This window comes from Sorex fumeus, unplaced genomic scaffold, assembly GCF_029834395.1.
Source record: "Sorex fumeus unplaced genomic scaffold, SorFum_2.1 ptg000063l, whole genome shotgun sequence".
Lineage (NCBI taxonomy): Eukaryota > Metazoa > Chordata > Mammalia > Eulipotyphla > Soricidae > Sorex > Sorex fumeus.
Window position 1 is genome coordinate 61,129,171 of NW_026606120.1, and position 19,063 is coordinate 61,148,233.

A 19,063-nucleotide genomic window follows, 5' to 3' on the forward strand; every position below is an offset into this window, starting at 1 on the left:
TTTGACCTTCTAGTATAGTTTTGTCTTAGTGAGGTTTCACAATAAATGTTTGTTGATAAACCCTAATGTTGGGGACCAAGTTAAAGCTGTTGTTATGCAGAAATTTTGTATGCATCATCTTTATGTAGCATTTGTCTTGCTTGGGGTCTTACGTATCCTTTTGGTTGTATTGTCTTTTTTTTTTTTCAAATCCAAATTTGAGACCCTACTGGGAGGTACTCAAAGGTTACTCCTGGCTGGCTCCGCACTCAGGGATCGCTCTAGGCTAGGCTATATAGCGTGCCAGGGATTGAAACTGGGTCAACTGCATGGGAGCCAGGGATCAAACCCAGGTGATCCACATGCAAGGCAAACCCCCTACCCACTGTGCAATCTCTCTGCCTCCAGATTGTAACGATTTCCATCTGTTTTACTGTATTGTTACAATTATTATGATGACTAGGGAGAGTGGAGTGGGCCACAGCCAGTGGTGCTACTGGCTCAGTGCTTAGGGGTTTCTCCCGCCAGTGCCCCAGGCAAGATAAGGCCTTAATCTCTGTACCCAAATCTATTTTGAATGTTAGCTTGGGGGGGCGGACAAGGAGAGTGGGTGGAAGTGAAGGCTTCTGGGACCCGGCTGGAAGGTGTTGCCCATACAGCAGGGGATCATCCCAGGTGATTTATGTGAAGTGGGAAGGTAGGTAGAGGCAGTAGCCTCAAGAAGAAAATCTGCTTTCTTTCCCCCCGGAAGTGCCTGGGAGTGTATTTCACAGCCGTCAGACTGCACCTGGCATCCTCTTGCTCTGCCTGTTACAGTGTGGGAGATGACCCTTTCCACCTGATTTCTCCGGGAAGCCCTGGGCTTAGGGTGCAGCATGAATTGCTCTTTGCGGTAAAGGACGGTCGGCCTGAGACTGTGCCCAGGCCTTTTCATCTTCTTGCCCTTTGAAAAGAATTTTGGAGTAGACATATGGTGAAATTTGGACAAACTGGCAGGCTACCGAATGTAACCTGCCCACACGTCAGAGTCTGGCAAACTTCCCGTGGTGTACCCAACATGCCAAGTACCAGTAACAATGATGGCTCTCATTCTCCTAACCCCGAAAGAGCCTTGAATAGGGCACTTTTTAAAAAATCTCAGGGGTAGGACGAAGGAGACGTTACTGGGGCCTCCTCGAGGCAATCGACGGACAACAACAGGATGGTCGTGATCGATCGTGTATTGTCTTAGTGCTAAGCATAACAACCATTTATTCCATTGTTCTAGTTTGTGCTTCCACTGGGTTGACCTGGGTTTTATCCTGGCACCTCATATATAGGTTCCCTGAGGGGGCGGGATGGGAGAGATAGTGAGAGCATTGGAGGTGGGGAATGGGCACTCTTGGAGGGATGGGTACTCGATCATTGTATAACTGAAACCCAAGCACGAAAGTCTGTAAGTCTACAACTGTACCTCATGGTGTTTTACTAATAAAAATTAAAAAAAAAATAATTGAATACAGATCCAGGTATAACCCTTGAGCATCAGCTGGGTGTGGCCTCAAAACACAAAAGCATTCTTATTCTCAAGCAGTCAAAAAGGAAGGGGTAGGAGAGCAAATGGCCAAAATTAGTGTAAGACTATTGGTGCCAGAGCAGTAGTACAGCCGGTATAGGGTGTTTCTTGCACGCAGCCAACTTGGGTTTGATCCCAGGCATCCCATATGGTCCCCCAAGCACTGCCAGGGAGTTCCTGGCATGCAGGGTCAGGAATGTGACTCCCCCCCCCCCCAAAAAAAAAAATAAGAGTATAAGACTGTAGTGAAAAGAAAGGCACTCAGCTGATGATCCCTGAGCCCAGAGGCAGTAAGCCTGGGGTACCACCAGATGTGGCCAAAGGGAAAAAAAAAATTAGAAAACTGATTGCTGACAGGGCACACCCTTTGTCTTAAAACTGTCTGGAAGTGCCTTCAGGGACTGAACCAGATATTCTGATTGGCTGTCGGTTCGCGATAGGATAATTAAGACTGAAGTGCTATTTAAAAAAATTCCCAGGAGATTTCAAATTTTATTTTAAAACTACACAAAAATAAAACTTGAAGATGCATTTTTAAATGATATTTTTGAAGGAGAATAACTTCAGTTGTGGGGGGTGGCCAGAGGGGAATATCACCACAACTAAAATGAGAGTGGCTTCTGTAGACCCAGCAGCTCCTGGCTGACCAAAATAAGACTATACTTTCAGGGATCATTTCTATAGTATGTTACTAGAGAAGTTTCTCTGATCGTGTAGAGTACCCGAAACCTCGAGGAGGAGTCAGAGCATCCTCCCCTGAGCGTGAAGCCGGCTCTAGGTGTTGCTTCTGCAACTGCCTTTTGCCATTGATGATCTTCTCTTCCTTTGGAAGAGTGAGAGGGGGAGGATGCAGGCTGAGTGGTTCTGGTTTCTTAACTGGTTCTCCGCTTTATTTTTATGTATGCTACTTGGGCAGTTAATATATTTGGGCGTTGGTTTTTCTTTGGTAGCTTTCAGGGGTGCTACTTTCAGTGTAACATTCTACCCTGTAAGTTTATGGTGGGGTGCTACCAAGGTACATGGCTTTAAAGTTGGCGGTAAATCTGTTTTTGGGGTTTATGTACAATTCTTCTCTATGGCACTTCTAGAGTTTCTTTTCTCTAGATGTCTAAATATAGTATTTTCAGTTTCTGAATTGCCCTTGGTAGTATTTTTATTTCCACCACACCTTCAGATATGGGGGCTGAAGTCTATCTGAGTGGGAAGAGGTATTCTGTGGGAGCGACCTCTTGGGACCATGTCGGACTGTGCAGTCATTAGAAGGGAGACTGGGACAGACACTTTAGCCACTATTCTTCAAACAAATTTTTGGGGGAGGCGATTTTGGTTTTGGGGCCACATTTAATGATGGTGCATACAGTTTCCTGGCAGCACTCAGATAGGGTACGTGCAAGGCTAGTACCTTAATTCTGGAAAAATTGAGTTTTTAATAAAACACTGGTCCCCTGACCAATAAGTCTGTGACCTTTTGTATTAAATCAAGACGTTTAATTTCCTAATCAAGACTTTTAGTTCCTAATCCAAGCTTTTGATTTCCTTTCTAAAAGATTGTTTGCAGTGGTAATACAGAAAAGTGCTGTATAGTTTTTTCCCCCCTCTCAAATGAATTTCCCTTGTTTTATTTCACAATTTTTAAAAATATTTGCATTCATAGTGATTTTTGTCTTGCAGGAATTTATGTTGATGCAATTAATTCACTGGGCCAGACACCACTTTTTGTTGCAGCATTATTAGGCCTTACAAAATTGGTTGATGTTCTGGTGGATTATGATTCAGATCCAAATCAGTAAGTATAATAAAAATCTATATTTACAAAACAAGTATTCTAAGATAGTGTGGAACACTTAGACATATATTTGACAGAGTATTGGATGAAAGGAACCATAGTACTGTAGCACTTTCGTCCCCTTGTTCATCGATTTGCTTGAGCGGCACTAAGTAATTTCTCCATTGTGAGACTTGTTACTGTTTTTAGCATATCGAATGCCACGAGGAGCTTGCCAGGCTCTGCCCTGCAGGCCAGATAGAATCGACCCTACCTGCTGTGTTATTGCTCCAGGCCCTCCTCTGTAATCCTCCCCCTTTACCTTCCCCTATAACCCTCCCCCCTATAATCCGCCCCTTTACCCTCTACTCTCCCTTGTAACCCTCTCCCTGTAACCCTCTCCCATTCATTATGTCAATGAAATGTGATAATATGTGTCACTGTCCACTGTCCTCCCGTTGTTCATCGATTTGCTCGAGCGGGCCCAGTAACGTCTCCATTGGAAACTTTTGTTGTTACTGTGTTTGGCATATCGAATACATCATGGGTAGCTTGCCAGGCTCTGCCGTGCGGGCGAGATACTCTCGGTAGCTTGCCCGGCTCTCCGAGAGGGGCAGAGGAATGAAACTCGGGTTGGCCATGTTGGCTGCGTGCAAGGCAAATGCCCTACCGCTGTGCTATCACTACAGCCCAATGATATGTGTAAAAGTAAAGTAAAGTAAAGGCCCTCCCGTTGATCGTCGATTTGCTCGAGCGGGCCCAGTAACGTCTCCATTGGAGACTTTGTTGTTACTGTGTCTGGCATATCGAATACTCTCGGTAGCTTGCCGGGCTCTCCGAGAGGGGTGGAGGAATCGAACTCGGGTCGGCCATGTTGGCCGCTTGTAAGGCGAACGCCCTACCCGCTGTGCTATCGTTCCAGCGATATGTGTATATCGAGATAATTTTATACACATGATATGTGTATATCGAGATAATTTTAGCTTCTAATAGAGACATTTCTAGGGGCCAGAAAGATGGTACAGTGGATAAGGTGCCTGCATCACACATTCCTGACCCAGGCTCAATCCCCATCAGCACATATGGTCCTCCAAACCCCTTCGTGAGTACAGAGCCAGGAGTAAGCCCTAAGCACAGCTGGGTATGGCCTGAAAGCCCCCAGTTTCTTTCTTTTGTAAGCAGTTTTACCAGGTGCCATGAAATGTTTAAGTGAAAACATTTAATTAATCAGTCATTAATTAATGATTTGCATCTCTGGATTATAATGTATATATTGCACAGTTTAATAGACAAGTTCATCACAACACATATACGTACACACATACCTATATAATTTAAAGTACATATTGAAAAAAAATTTTGTGTCAGGGTTCAAATCCAGGGCCTCACACATGCAAGGTAAGCACTTAACCACTGAGCTTCATTACAACTGATTTCTTCACCAATTACTGAACTGGCCAAGGGGCAGAAAATAACCTGGGTTTGCTCTATCTATAATCTAAATCTGATTTCACTATCACTATCACCCCGTTCATTGATTTGCTTGAGCGGGCGCCAGTAACGTCTCCATTTGTCCCTGTCATGTGCTAGTGTAGTCCGATGACATACTGGGGGCTCTTTCAGTGTCGGGAATGAGGACCATCATTGTTACTGTTTTTGGCATATCGAGTACGCCACGGGCAGTTTGCCAGGCTCTTCCTATATCTAATTTATATCTATACATTATGCATTTTTTGGAGGGGTAGTCCCATCCAGTGACCGTCAGGGGATTACTCCTGGCTCTGCATTCAGGAATTACACCTGTTGGTGCTCAGAGATGCTGGGGTCAACCATATGCAAAGCAAGTATCTTCCTGCTGTACTATCTCTCCAGCCCCAATATCCACATATATGCGTAACAAGTCTTAGGAAGACTTTCCACTAGCTCTTCTAGTTGTGGTTTAAGTGAATCTAAGTTTAGAACTGGGACCATAGATTCAATTCTGGTACTCAGAAAAAAATCATATTTAATAATTAGTTCAGGGACTGGCAAGATGGTACAGAGTTTAAGGCAAGTCCTAGTTTGATTCCCTAGTACCACTCATGATCCTCTGAGCACTGCCAGGAATGATTTCTGAGTGCAGAGACAGAAGTAAGCCTTGAGCACTTAAAAAAAAATTGGTTTAGATTTTGATATGAAATGGATGAAATGGCAACAAGTGTAATGAACCAGCATTGCACAGAAACAGTCTGCACGCGCTCTCTCTCTCTTTCTCTCTACCCTCCTTCCTCCCTCCCCCCTTATTTTTTGGCTCACACCCAGTTAGCTCAGGTCATATTTCTGGCTCCGTGCTCAGGGATCACTCCTGATAGGCTTAGGGGACCATATGGGGTGCTTGAAATTGAACCCTTAACCACTGTACTATCTCTTTGGCCCCTGGTTGTTATTTTTCTTGTATATAGTAGATCTTTGACCAGATTGCTAATTCCAAGGTTTTGTGGCTTCTTATTTTAGTATTTAGTATTTGGGAGATAAGAGACAATCTCACAGAAGCTAGATAATCCCTTGTTTAGCTGGATTTAAGCAGCCTGACCCCAGGGTGCGACCAGACTTGAAGAAATTGTTCAGGGCTGTTCGTTGATGGGACAGGAAGATACTAAATTTGGAACAAGATCCCCATACCTTGGTGTGAATCTCCACTGTGCATTTTAGTTTCTTCCTCCCTGGGAAGGTAGAGATCAGAATGGAGAAAGGGAATTGTGTAAAAAGCTGCTGTTGGCACTGACCAGAAGCCACACAAATGCCATTATTATAATCCATGTCACCAAAGCCTGCCTTTGTGGAAAGAGGTCTCTGCTCCCCATCAAATCTCCCACTTCAGAACTACTGCACGTGTGTGTGTGTGTGTGTGTGTGTGTGTGTGTGTGTGTGTGTGTGTCTCGGTGTGTATCTGACTTTTTTTTCCTTTTAAATTATTAGTTAAACACCATGAGGTACAGTTGTAGACTTACAAATTTTTGTGCTTGGGTTTCAATTATACAATGATTAAGTACCCATCCCTCCACCAATGCCCTTTACCACCACCACGGATCATGGTACCCCCCCCCCCCCCCCGTCCCACCCATGGCAGGGCATTCCCTTTTGTTCTCTCTCTCCTTTTGGGTGCTGTGGTTTGCAAAAGAGGCATTGAGTGGCAATCATAGAACGACTGCACTTTAGTATTGCCATGGGCATTAATTAAATCTCCCTACCTATTCTAGCCGCTGCTTTGACGGGAGCACCCCTGTCCATGCAGCAGCATTTTCAGGGAATCAGTGGATCCTCAGCAAACTGCTGGATGCAGGGGGTGACCTTCGACTGCATGACGAGAAGGGTCGGAACCCACAGACCTGGGCCCTGGCGGCAGGGAAGGAGCGCAGCACACCGGTAAGGGTGGGTCTGCTCTGTAGCACCTCAAGGTAGAGCACTGGGCTGGGCATCTGGGGATCAGTAGCCTTACTGTTGACTGGACACACAGTCAGGGTAACTGGGGTGAAACTGTAGGCAAGTCTAATGAATCTTACTAGCAGTACATTCAGCAGGGAGGGAAACCAATTGCAATTTGTCAGACCCTCAACTAATAATTACTCTGCATCAAGTATTTTGAATTAAATTCCTTAAGTTCCTCATTTTCTTCTTGCTGCTGCCCTCTCAGATAGCCCCCGATGGTCCCCGGTTTACAGATGGGGATAGTAATTTGAAGCCAAACACTAGCAGGCATGAAGTATTCTAATGAAGCCTAAATAAGAAATGTGAAACCCAAAGGGCATGCACAAGTGCTGGGGACTTGGAGAGAAAGAAGGCAGGCAGGTGGAGAGAACCCCATGCCTTCCCTTTGGTTTTCCTGCTCATTGGCTGTTGGATCTTGGACAAATAATTTGGCCAAATCCTCTCCCTGAGAACTTGCTCTTCCTTTAGAAAATAAATTGGGCTTCTCATTTTTGTAGAGTTCCCTGGGTGGTTCTTGCCACCCTCTCCCATTTGCCTTCACTCCCCAAACCTCTGTTCTTGCCGAAAACCTGGACTCACTAGCCAGCTGGTTCTGTGCATGTCTGTGTTGCAGATGGTGGAGTTCATGCAGCGCTGCACCTTACACATGCAGGCCATCCTCCAGGGCTTCTCCTATGACCTCTTGAAGAAGATTGACTCTCCTCAGCGACTCATCAGCAGCCTGCCAGGCTTTGGGGGCCTTATACAGAGGTGAGCACTTCCCCCTGTGGACGTGGAAATCTAGCTTCAATCCTGCTTTCCTCCTGGGAAACCTGCAGCATGGGCTGCCATCCCCCCTAACCTCCTCCCCCACCAGCATCTGCCCACACAAAGCAGTGAGGTAGAAGGAGAGGCTCTGAAGCTTCCTGCCATCTCCCTGCTCCAGTGATGAGTGCTGGCTCCAAGTGGTCAGCTCAAATAGGAGGTTCCATCAGTAAGTGGACAGGCTTTTATTTATTTATTTATTTTTGATGTTAGGACCACATCAGGTGGTGCTTAGGGTCTACTCCTGACTTTGCAGTCTGGGATCAATTGTGGTAGTACTTGGAGGAGCCTTATGCAGGGCCTGGGTATTGAACCCAGTCGGGCCACTTGCAAGGCAAGACCCTTACCCACTGTACTCTCTCTAGCCTTTGCAGTTGGTGTTAATTAAGCCACAACCAGGTGTGAGCCATCAGTGGTCTGTACCGGTATCAGTCTGTTGAGTAGAACTCAGACCCTCAAAAAGCCTCCCAGAGGGGAAGGAGAGGGCCTTGTCAGGGCTGCTGGTACCCTCCTTCTTCAGCGCTGCTCATCATCAGTTCTCAGTTTCCCAGAGAGGGAAAGCCCTTCTAGATCTTTGAGTCCTAACATGGTGGACTTGTTTCTAGAGGTCTTGTTTCTAGAGGTGATTGAGGATAGAGTCAGTCTCATGTGGGCCAGGAATTGGGGAGTGGATGAACTGGACGCTTCTGGCTCAGGTTTTTCATGGAGCTGCAGTGGTAGCCTGTGTAGACGTTCCTGGGCCTGGAGGTTCCATCTCTGAGGTGGCGGCACATGCCCATTGGCTGGTGCTGGTGCTGGTGTTGGGCCTCTCAGAGTCGACCTGAGTATCCTCACAGCATGGGGCCTTCTGGAATAAAGTGGTTCAAAAGGAAACTGGGAAGAAGCTTAGGTTCTAGCCTCTTGTCATTTCCACAGTATCCTGTGGGGTTAACAGGTCATCCCTTTATGATGTGAGAGGGGCTGTACCAGGACAGTGGCTACTGGGAGGAGGGAATCATGGGTTCTCAGAATTAGCTGCTTTAAGAACTGTGCTCTCATTCCATAATGAGAAGTCCAATAGTAAACACAAAACCAACTACACATTCTGAAAACTTGCTTCTGTGTGGTCCTCTGGAATGGAAGTTAATCTTTACTTTTTTTTCTTTGTTTAAATATTCTAGAAGCCCTAGTAGTTCTCCTATCCGAACACTTAAAGCTGGTGTCATTTCTACACAAAATATCTACAGCTTTGGCTTTGGGAAGGTAAGAGGTTGCCCGAGACCAGCCTGCATTTGCATGCCTAAACCCCACCAGCCATGGCCCGCCCCCACCTCCTCCTGAAGGGCTTTTCTCCTTTGCAGGATGAGTCCCTCTTAGTCTTCCTATTCTTTTTTTTTTTTTTTTTTGGTCACACTCAGCGATGCACACGGGTTACTCCTGGCTTTGCACTCAGGAATTACTCCTGGCGGTACTCGGGGTAGCATATGGGATGCTGGGAATCGAACTTGGGTCCGCCACATGCAAGGCAAACGCTCTAACTGTTGTGCTATTGCTCCGGCCCCAGTCTTCCTATTCTTAACTGGAAGATGATTAAAAACCCTGGAAGACTCCCTCGAAGAGCTTAGAGCTAGATTTGGAGCTTTTAGAAAATGACCCTGTCGGGTGCCCTGAAGATCCAGGCTTGCTCTCCATGAGAAGAGGTGGAGAGCTGCACTGACCCTGGGTGCCTCCTTTGTGGTTGGTCTTGCCTGCCCAGGTTTATCAGGATGATTGGAATGTCTTTAAGGAGTGAGCTATTCAACTGAGAGATGTTTTGAGGAAAATAGCATCTTTGGAGTCCCTGGTTCTGCCTAATGGAGAGAGTGGGGAAATACTGATAGGGACTGACCACTCCACGCCCCCCAGCTCCGAGCAGTTATGCAGAGGCAGCCTGATTGGGAGTTGGGGAGAAGGTAGTTGGTTCTGGCTCTATATTGGCCTGAGTTTTGTGGGGGCCACATGAAGCCCCTAAAGCCATACTGATGCTTCAGTCAGGCATCTGACCTCTTTCCAAGAGCTTCAGCTTCCTCACTTTTGTTTGTTTTAGATTTTGTTTTGGGCCACATCTGATGTGCTCAGAGCTTTCTCCTGACTCTGCACTCAGGGATCACTCCTGTAAAGCTCAGGGGACCATATGGGGTGCCGGGGATCAAACTCAGCTGCGTGCAAGGCAAAGACCCTGCCTGCTATACTGTTTCTCTGCCCCCCCCCCCTTTTTTGTTTGGTTTTGGGCCATCCCTGGCGGTGCTCAAGGTTTACTCCTGGCTCTGCTCAGGAATCACTTTTGGCGGGTTCAGGGGACCATTTGGGATGCCAGGAATTGAACCTGAGACAGCCACATACAAAACAAAACAACAGCCCCTGCTGCCCCCAAATTTAAGGCTATCTTTGTTTTCAGTTTTATCTTACAGGGGGCACACAACTGGCCTATCTCGGCTCTCTTCCGGTGGTTGGAGAGAAAGAGGTGACACAAGCTGATGATGAACCCACCTTTTCTTTCTTCAGTGGCCCCTACATGGTTATGACCAAGTAAGTGGACAGGGGTTCTGATTCAAGCCGTTAGGAAGAAGGGTGATCTCTTTATGTTAGGGGGGATTCTGCCCAGACACATAGAAACACTGAAGAACTGGTGTTTAAATTAGGGTCTCTGAACCTGGACACGGCTGGCATTTTTTTTTGTTTGTTTTTAGTTTTGGCTCTTAGGGCCACATCCAGCATGCTCAGGAGTTATTCCTGGCTCTACACTCAGGAATTACTCCTGGCAATGCTTGGGGAACCATATGGGTTGCCAGGGATTGAACCCGGGTCGGCTGCCACATGCATGGCATTACTGTACTACCTTACCTGCTGTACTGTCGCTCCAGCCCCTCACTGGCATTTTTGGGAAGACACCCTTTGCCACTTCTCTCTTGGGCTTTTGGCGTCCTTGAACCTGGAAGTTTTTCCCTGCTCAGGAAAAATATTCTTCTGTTTTTTTTGTTTAGTTTTGGGGCCACAGTACGCCTCACTCTGCACTCAGGGATCACATTCCTGCTGGCCTTGGGGGACCATGTGGGGTGCTGGAGACTGCACCCAGATTCATGGAATGCAAGACAAGTGTCTTACCCACTGCACTATCTCTGGCCCCAGGAGAAGCCTTCTTTTAAAAAGGCCTCTCTTGGCTTGCTCCTCAAGCCCTTTTCGCTTGAGTACATTCTCTCATTTTCATATTTCTCTGCTTGCCTGTTTCCTCTCTGGAGAAGCCTGTGTTCTCTGTTCTCTGTTGAACACACACTTCTCCCTTTCTCCTCTCCCCTCACATCATTCTAAATAAGTTTGAATAAAATTGATGTCGGTGGACCCCACAGGTGGCTCACGTGAGTAGAGAGGAGAAAGACAGTCACTTTCTCCCCATCTGCCTCTGCCACCTGGGACCCAGGGTTCCTGGGTTCTTATCTTGCTCTGCTTGCAGAAAGGAATTTTAGGAGTAGACAAGCAGTGAAGTAAAACAGATTTTATTTGGAGGGTTTTATGGTGTGGAGGGAGACAGGGTGAAAGAGAGAGTAACACACTCAAGAGATAACGCGGGCTTCTCCAAGGGCAGAGAGAGCCCCTACACATATTCCAGCATTAGACACGAAAGCGTGAAAGTACACATCTCAAGAGGGGAGATGCATCAGGTCAATCTGTACATGTGAGGTGAGTGCATCAGCAGCCTCATGGCGCCATCAGGCTTCCAGATACCCCAAAATTGCTATTGTGCCTTTGGCCGGACCCCAAAAACTTGGGGCAAAGTTTACCAAGAAAGTAAATGGCCAAATGTTAGGTATGTGGGGGACCACCCACAAACCACCTCGGGCTCAGCTATATAATTGGAGGCATGGCCTCACTGGTTCCTGATCGGACTGCTTAACAGCCATGATCCCAGAGACTCAGAAACAAATCTTGAAACCCAACGGCTTTTGGCAGAAATGTGTCTGGTCCCTGCAGTAGATTACTGGCACTGGGCCAACCCAGGTGGGAATAGTTTCATGCCTTGGCCTGTTCCCCCTGGCAGCCCAGTGGCCACTAGAGAGTCAGGTTTGGGACCGCAGTGATGAGACACGCGGAGCCTCACGGGATGGGGGTGGAGCTGGCCCTTTCTTCCCCACCCCAACGACATCCCAAGTCGCTGCCCACGAACGGCCTCTCTGGCTCCTGATCAAGCTGCTTAACGGCCATGATACTAGAGACTCAGAGGCAAATCTTGAAACCCAGCGGCTTTTGGCAGAAATACGTCCGGTCCCTGCACTAGGTTACCAGTGCTGGACCACCCCAGGTGGGAATGGGTTTCATGCCTTAGCCTGTTCCCCCTGGCGGCCCAGTGGTCGCCATCCTCCAGAGGCCACTGGACAGTGAGGTTTGGGCCTGCAGTGATGAGACACGTGGGGTTTCACAGGAATGGGGGTGGACCCGGCCCTTTCCTCCCCACCCCAACGAGACCCCGAGTCGCCGCCCACGAACAGCCTCGCTGGCTCCTGATCAAGCTGCTTAATGGCCATGATCCCAGAGACTCAGAAACAACTCTCGGAACCTAGTGGCTTTTGGCAGAAATGTGTCCAGACCCACAGTAGGTTACTGTAGCCAAGCCACCCCAGGGGGGAAAGGGTGCTGTCCCTCTACCTGCTCCCCCTAGGTGGCTTGGTGGCTGCCATCCTCCAGAGACCATGGGACAGTAAGGTTTGGGTCCTCAGTGAGGAGACTTGCAGGGCCTCACAGGATGGGGTGGAGCCGGCCCTTTCCTCCCCATCCCAAGGAGACCCCAGTCGCCGCCCATGAATGGCCTTTCTGGCTCCTGATCAAGCTGCTTAACGGTCATGATCCCAGAAACTCAGAGACAAATCTCAGAACCCAGCAGGTTTTGACAGAAATCCCTCCAGATTTAATTGTTAAAATTTTGGAATTTCAGAATTGCGCGACCACTACTGCAGCCACGCGACATCATATGTTAACCATCATATCTTAACCAGCAATAGAAAACAAATTGTCTACTGTTGCCTTTTCAGCAGATCTGAGTGTTGAGGTCACTGTCACAGTCCTCCTGTTGTTCAATGATTTGCTCGAGTGGGCCCGGTAATGTCTCTATTGTGACAATTATTACTGTGTTTGGCATCTCGAATACATCATGGGTAGCTTGCCAGGCTTTGCCTCATGGACGAGATACTCTTGGTAACTTGCTAGGCTCTCCGAGAGCGGTGGAGAAATCGAACTCAGGTCGGCCATGTTGGCCGCTTGCAAGGCAAACACCCTACCCGCTGTGCTATCGCTCCAGCCCAGTGTTGGGATAAAATCCCAAATAATGTGCTTCTGGTGTCAAAATATTGAATGTGATCAAAGTAGAGAGAGAATAATATGGAAATCATCTGCCCCACAGTAGGGGAGGGTGTAGGATGAGGGTATTCTGGGGTTTTTGGTGGTGGAGAACGGGCACTGGTGAAGGTATGGGTGAATCGTTGTGTGACTGAGACTTAAACCTGAAAGCTTTGTAACTGCTGTCACAGTGATTCAATAAATAAAAGTATAAAAAATGAAGACAAAGAAAAGTAAGGTGGAGTTCTTGCCCAATTCAATCAGCTAATCATTGGCTGAATAAATAGCAGTACTCCTACATAAAAAAATTTTTTTTAAAAATAAAAAAGAGGGGAGATGCACGTGATGCATGTGCTCGGGTACCACATGTGCTAGGGCCACATGGGCACAAGCAGCACATAGGCTCAGGCAGCATATGTGCGCCCAACTTTTATTCAAGGTGGCCTTTATAGGGTTTCTCCAACCTTCCCCAGTGTGGAGCTTCTTCCCAGGTAATAGTCCATTGCTGAGGAGGTTAGCAGAGACGTTGGGAGTGGTGATGGTCCTCTTTGGGCTGAATCACTAAAGTTAATCAGATTGAGGGAGAGGTCCGAGAGAATTCGAGGAATTTCCCTCATGGGGTGGGGTCCAATCTCCTCCTGGTCCTCTGCTCAAGGTCTTATCTGTATCCACAAAGTGGATCAGCCTTGAAATTTTCTTTCCAGAACTTTTGCTGGCCTGTTTCATTGTCCAGGACCTTTCCCTATCTACTTGCCTACATAAAAAATACTCGGCTTCACCATTTCACTTCTTTCGGAAATTCTTTTCTGTGAGGGAAGGGCGACAGACCCGCAGCATCTCTGCTGAGGTTGAGACTGACCTACTCTAGGCCAGGCATTCCCTGAGCTCTGGTAGCTGAGGTGGGATGAGCAGAGAGGTGCAGAGTGCAGACACGCTCTTGAGTCTCCCTCCCTTACTGCCCTGGGCTACCACAGTGCTTCCATCAGCTCTGCAGAGTGCCTGCTTTCACTGTACTGTTACCACAAATGTTTCTATCTCTCAGCCTTGGCTGAATATAGGGATGATACAATTTTTACTCATCAGTGAAGGCTTACTTTAAAGTCTGGCTTTGGTGCTGAATAAATGAATAAATAATGAATACATGAACACTGTCAGGACCAGCAATACTAACACAGTGAATGTCTTAAAACCCTAAAATAAGAAATAAAAAAAAAACTCTCATAGGCTGGAGCAATAGGATGGTAGGTAGGAAGCCTGCCTTCCACACGGCTGACCTGGGTTCAATCTCAGCATTCCATATGTCCTCTGAGCACCACCAGGTGTGATTCCTGAGTACAGTGCCAGGATTAACCCCTATCATTGCCAGGTGTGACCCAAAACACAAGAAAATAAAGTCCTCTTTCAGACTTCCTGGGCTCTCTCCATCCAGCTGACACTTGCCTTGTTTTCCTGGCCTGTTTTACTTGTTTCCTCCGCCCTGTCCACTTCTTTGGCATTTGCCGAGGTGATCACTGTCTGTCACCTGTACTGGCCTCCCATTTTCCGAACCCCACCCCCCTTGCTCGTTGCCCCTCCCCCATAGGGTGGTGCCGTTTTCTGCCAGAAATACTAACCTGATCAGTCCTCCCTCCCTCTCACCAATTTCTTCTTCTTTATTTTTTTTTTACTTTAAACACGATAGTTTACAAAGTTGTTCATAATTGACTTGTGGGCATTCAACATTCCAGCACCAATCCCACCACCAATGCATCTTCCCTCCACTGTTGTCCTCATTTTCTTACCTTCTTCCCTTAAAAGGAACACAGTAATTTATTTAACACTGTTTGTTGCTTGCCACTAGATAGCAAATGAAGTTATCAAAAATAGTAAAAGAGGGGCTGGAGTGATAGCAGCAGCAGATAGGGCATTTGCCTTGCATGCGGCCAACTTGGGTTTGATTCCCAGCATCCCATGTGGTTCCCTGAGCACTGCCAGGAGTAATTCTTGAGTGCATGAGCCAGGAGTAACCCCTGTGCATTGCTGGGTGTGACCCAAAAAGAAAAAAAATAGTAAAAGAAATTTGTGGTAATTGTTACATCTCACCACAGGGTTGTTAAATCCTTACTTGAGGATTTACTAAGTTGTTCGGTGCTTAGTTGAGCCTCCTCTCATTTTTATTGTCATTACTGTTGAGTTTAGTTGGCTTTCCTGTTACTCTCCCATCTAATTTGGTGCGCTCCTACTGGGATGTCAGTATTTGGAGATATCTTGTGGCTGCCATGTTGCCTTGTGGTTCAGAAACTTCAGAATCTGTAGAACTGGGCCAGAGCTGGGCCAATGAACTCCGGGATGTGAGCATGGCTGTGAGGGCTTCTGCGAGTATGTGGGGAGGGTTGGTGGTGGAAAGAGGCGACTGGCTCCCACTCTCAGAGGACCCCAGAGTTCTTTTTTTTTTTCTTTTTGGGTCACACCCGGCGATGCTTGGGGGTTACTCCTGGCTTTGCACTCAGGAATCACTCCTGGCGGTGCTCAGGGGACCATATGGGATGCTGGGAATCGAACCAGGGTCAGCCGTGTGCAAGGCAAATGCCCTACCCGCTGTGCTATTGCTCCAGCCCCGACCCCAGAGTTCTTAGCCTGAAAACCAGTGTACTTGGAATTTTTGAGGTGTTGTGTCTCTGCAGAAATTAGTTGTGAAGTAGGGGGGTTGGGCCATTAGCATGACAGCAGCTGTGGGCTTCAAGGCTTTAGCAAGATGGGAACTTGGCCCACTTCCCTCCCAGGATGCCCCAGAATTTTTCACGTAGAAGACTGTTGTACCCACGCATTTTAGCATTTTGGTTCACATCTCCTCAGAGACTCAGTTGTGATTCTGTAGAGCAGGCCCCGAGGGTGAGCTGACATGGTGGGGGGATGTGGGCCCTCCAATTCTTCAGGACTGCCTGCCAGCTGTACTAGGGTGCTGTACTATTGGTGCTTTAGGATCCGGGGGAAGGGCCCCAGGGATACCCCAGACTCTATGATTCTGGGTTAATATTGCTTCTCTGCTCTTGGGCTGGGAGAAATCCTCATTCAGAAGCGACAGTGCTCACACTCTGTCTTGCCCTTGTAGCCTCATGTGGAATGGGAGCAGAGTGACGGTGAAGGATCTGCATTTGCCCAGCCACCCACAATGCAGCAGGCTGCGGCTGGCCGACTTGTTAATTGCAGAGCAGGAGCACAGCAGGTGAGAAGGGGACCCAGGGTGGGAGAGGGGGGCTTTGTAGGGCAGTGTCTGGAGGTCTGGGGCATGGAGAACATTTCCTGGTAGTTGGCGAATTTGACCTCAAAGGGCTGCCCAAGAAGGAGTTTTTTTTTTATTTTTTGGTTACACCTGGTGATGCTTAGCGATCACACTCATGGCTTAGGAATCCCTCTTGGTGTTATTTGGGGAACCCATGGGATGTCAGGGATGGAACCTGGGTTGGCAGCATGCAAGGCAAGTGCCTTACCTGCTGTTCTATTTTCATTGTCCCCACCCTTGTGTCTGCTGGGGCCCTTACAGTTGTTTGTAACTGTGAGGGTCTGGGTCCATGGCTGCTTGAGGGCTAGTCAAACAAGAGTCAGGCGGCAGACCCAATAAAGACCTTTATTGGCAACACACTGGCAAGTCGGAGGATTTGGCTTCATCCTCAAAACAACCACCTTGTCTGTTCGTCACAAGGACCCACTGTCCTGTCTGCACAGAACAGGGCTGAATATCCAAGCAGCTTCTCCACTGTGGAGGACAAGCCCACAAGTCTCTCAGAACCTCCTGTTTACTGTGACCTCATCATCTTCACTAGGTGGGAGACATTCTCAGCTTAGGATTTCACACTAGTGTTCACACCAGTGCTGCTGAGGTCTTGAAATGGAGAGTCCGCTCATCTCTTACAGGAGGTACATCTGAGGCCAAATTCTTCCTGTTCTTCCTTTTCTTTTTTGGGAAATTAGACTAAAGGGGAAGTCCCCCTCCCCCCAACACACACACACACACACACACACACACACACAGAGGAAGGACTCAGATACTCTATGGGCTTTCATGTACCACTCGGGTTGTGTGGCCTTGGGCAACTGTTCAAACTCATTTCTTTATCTCTAAAATGAGCGTAATGGCACTTCCTTGAAGGTCACTTGATGGAAGTGACCTATATAAAGGACCATGCTTAGTACCTCCCATTGTCATTCAGGAGCCCCAAGGGTCTGATCAGTGAGAGGCCAATCTGTTCCAGCCCATCCTGGTTTCCTAGAGTAACAGGCAAATGGCATTTGTTCAGATTTTGTTAGAGGAGCCTCGATGACAGTCCGGAGCCCATTTTTTCACCATGCCCTCTTTCCTTCAGTCCATAGTAAGATGCTTCTCTTTTTGCAGTAAGCTGCGACACCCACACCTGCTGCAGCTGATGGCTGTGTGCCTGTCCCAGGACCTGGAGAGGACGCGCCTGGTGTATGAGCGTATCACCGTGGGCACACTCTTTGGGGTTCTGCACGAGCGGGTGAGACTAGTCCTCTGGGTATCTCTGGTGTGAATAAAGTTCTGTCCTCTTTTTTGGGGGGAGCATACCTGGAAGTGCAGGGGGGGGGGTGGTTACTCCTGGCTCTGTACTCAGGAATCACTCCTGGCAGTGCTCAGGGGACCATATGGGATGCTGGGAATCGAACCCAGGTTGGCCACGTGCAGGGCAAATATCCTACCTGCTCCAGCCCCAATTTTTATCCTCTTGAAGCTGAAGTTTCTGGGTCTTTGGACTGAGGTCAGGACCAGGTGGTGCCCCAGATGCACAGGTCTGGATGGAGGCAGGTTGCTGGAGGTGGCTGTGGTCTCCATACTCATCCTGAATGGACAGGCCTTGAGGAATTTCTCCTTTTCCAGCTAAGATGAGGGAGGGGGGCTCAGGTTTGGAGCCAGGCAGGCCCCTCAACTGCACCAGGCTTTAGGGTCCTTCTTTAAAACAGGCTCTCGGTAGCTGGAGTGTCTTGAGTTATAGGACTCTGGAAATGACAGGGCATCCTCCAGGGCCCGGGATGCGGCTCCTTCTGCTCCCTGCCAACTTCCTTCTTGCCTGCAGCGCTGCCAGTTCCCCGTGCTGCACATGGAGCTCATCGTGCACCTGCTGCTCCAGGTCTCTGACGCCCTGAGGTACCTGCACTCGCGGGGCTTCATCCACCGTGCCCTCAGCTCCTACGCCATCCACATAGTCTCCACCGGGGAAGCAAGGCTGACCAACCTTGAGTACATGATGGAAAGGTGGGTGAAGTTGCCAGAGGGGCTTCATGGGGTCCTCTTCGCTGGAGAGAGTGTCTGATCTGGGCGGGACTCTTCCTCGGTGGCCAGCCAGACTGTCCTTCAGTGGTCTTCTCCCACTGAGCCATCATCCCTAGGTTCCTGAAGTTTGAATTTTACTTGTTTTTGTGTGGAGGGTCTTACACCACACCCAATGGTGGGTGGTCAAGCGCCATTCTTGGCTCTGTGCTCAGGAATAACAATTTGCAGTGCTGGGCATGAAACCAAGTTTGGCCAGAAACATAAAGGCCACCTTGAACAAAGGAAGGGCGCGTATATGCTGCCTGAGCCCATGTGCTGCTTGTGCCCATGTGGCCGAGCACATGTGGTACCTGAGCACATGCGTCACCCACATCTCCCCTCTTGAGATGTGGACTTCCATGCTTTCGTGTCTAATGCTGGGATATGTGTAGGGGCTCTCTCTGCCCTTGGAGAAGCCCGCGTTATCTCTTGAGTGTGTTACTCTCTCTTTCACCCTATCTCCCTCCACACCATAAAACCCTCCAAATAAAATCTGTTTTACTTCACTGCTTGTCTACTCCTGAAATTCCTTTCTGTAAGCAGAGCGAGACAAGATCCCAGTAACCCTGGGTCCCAGATGGCAGAGGCTGTTGGGGAGAAAGTGACTGTCTCTCCTCTCTACTCACGTGAGCCACCTGTGGGGTCCACTGACATCAGTTTTATTCAGACTTACTTAGAATGATGTGAGGGGAGAGAAGAAAGGGAGAAGTGCTGGCAGGGACAAGTGCTTCTGTGTGTGTGTGTGTGTGTGTGTGTGTGTGTGTGTGTAGTGATAGTACAGGGATCACTCCTGGTGGGAGTGGAACCATATGTGGTGCTGTAGATCTAACCCGGGTTGACC

At 48.2% G+C, this 19,063-nt stretch overlaps 1 protein-coding gene and 1 non-coding gene across 2 annotated transcripts in view; both read left to right on the forward strand.

The window, feature by feature from the left end:
* Nucleotides 1-19,063, forward strand: part of TEX14 (testis expressed 14, intercellular bridge forming factor) — a 108,667-nt gene that overhangs the window by 21,644 nt on the left and 67,960 nt on the right. Inside the window, exons 2-9 of the mRNA XM_056127599.1 lie at nucleotides 3,206-3,320; nucleotides 6,539-6,704; nucleotides 7,381-7,517; nucleotides 8,732-8,813; nucleotides 9,988-10,118; nucleotides 16,009-16,122; nucleotides 17,290-17,413; nucleotides 17,987-18,165. Coding sequence (XP_055983574.1) covers nucleotides 3,206-3,320; nucleotides 6,539-6,704; nucleotides 7,381-7,517; nucleotides 8,732-8,813; nucleotides 9,988-10,118; nucleotides 16,009-16,122; nucleotides 17,290-17,413; nucleotides 17,987-18,165 — 1,048 coding nt within the window. The remainder of the gene's footprint in view (nucleotides 1-3,205; nucleotides 3,321-6,538; nucleotides 6,705-7,380; nucleotides 7,518-8,731; nucleotides 8,814-9,987; nucleotides 10,119-16,008; nucleotides 16,123-17,289; nucleotides 17,414-17,986; nucleotides 18,166-19,063) is intronic.
* On the forward strand, nucleotides 2,188-2,397 carry LOC130036414 (small nucleolar RNA U3). The gene has a single exon (XR_008794433.1). It is a non-coding gene; the product is annotated as a small nucleolar RNA U3 (small nucleolar RNA).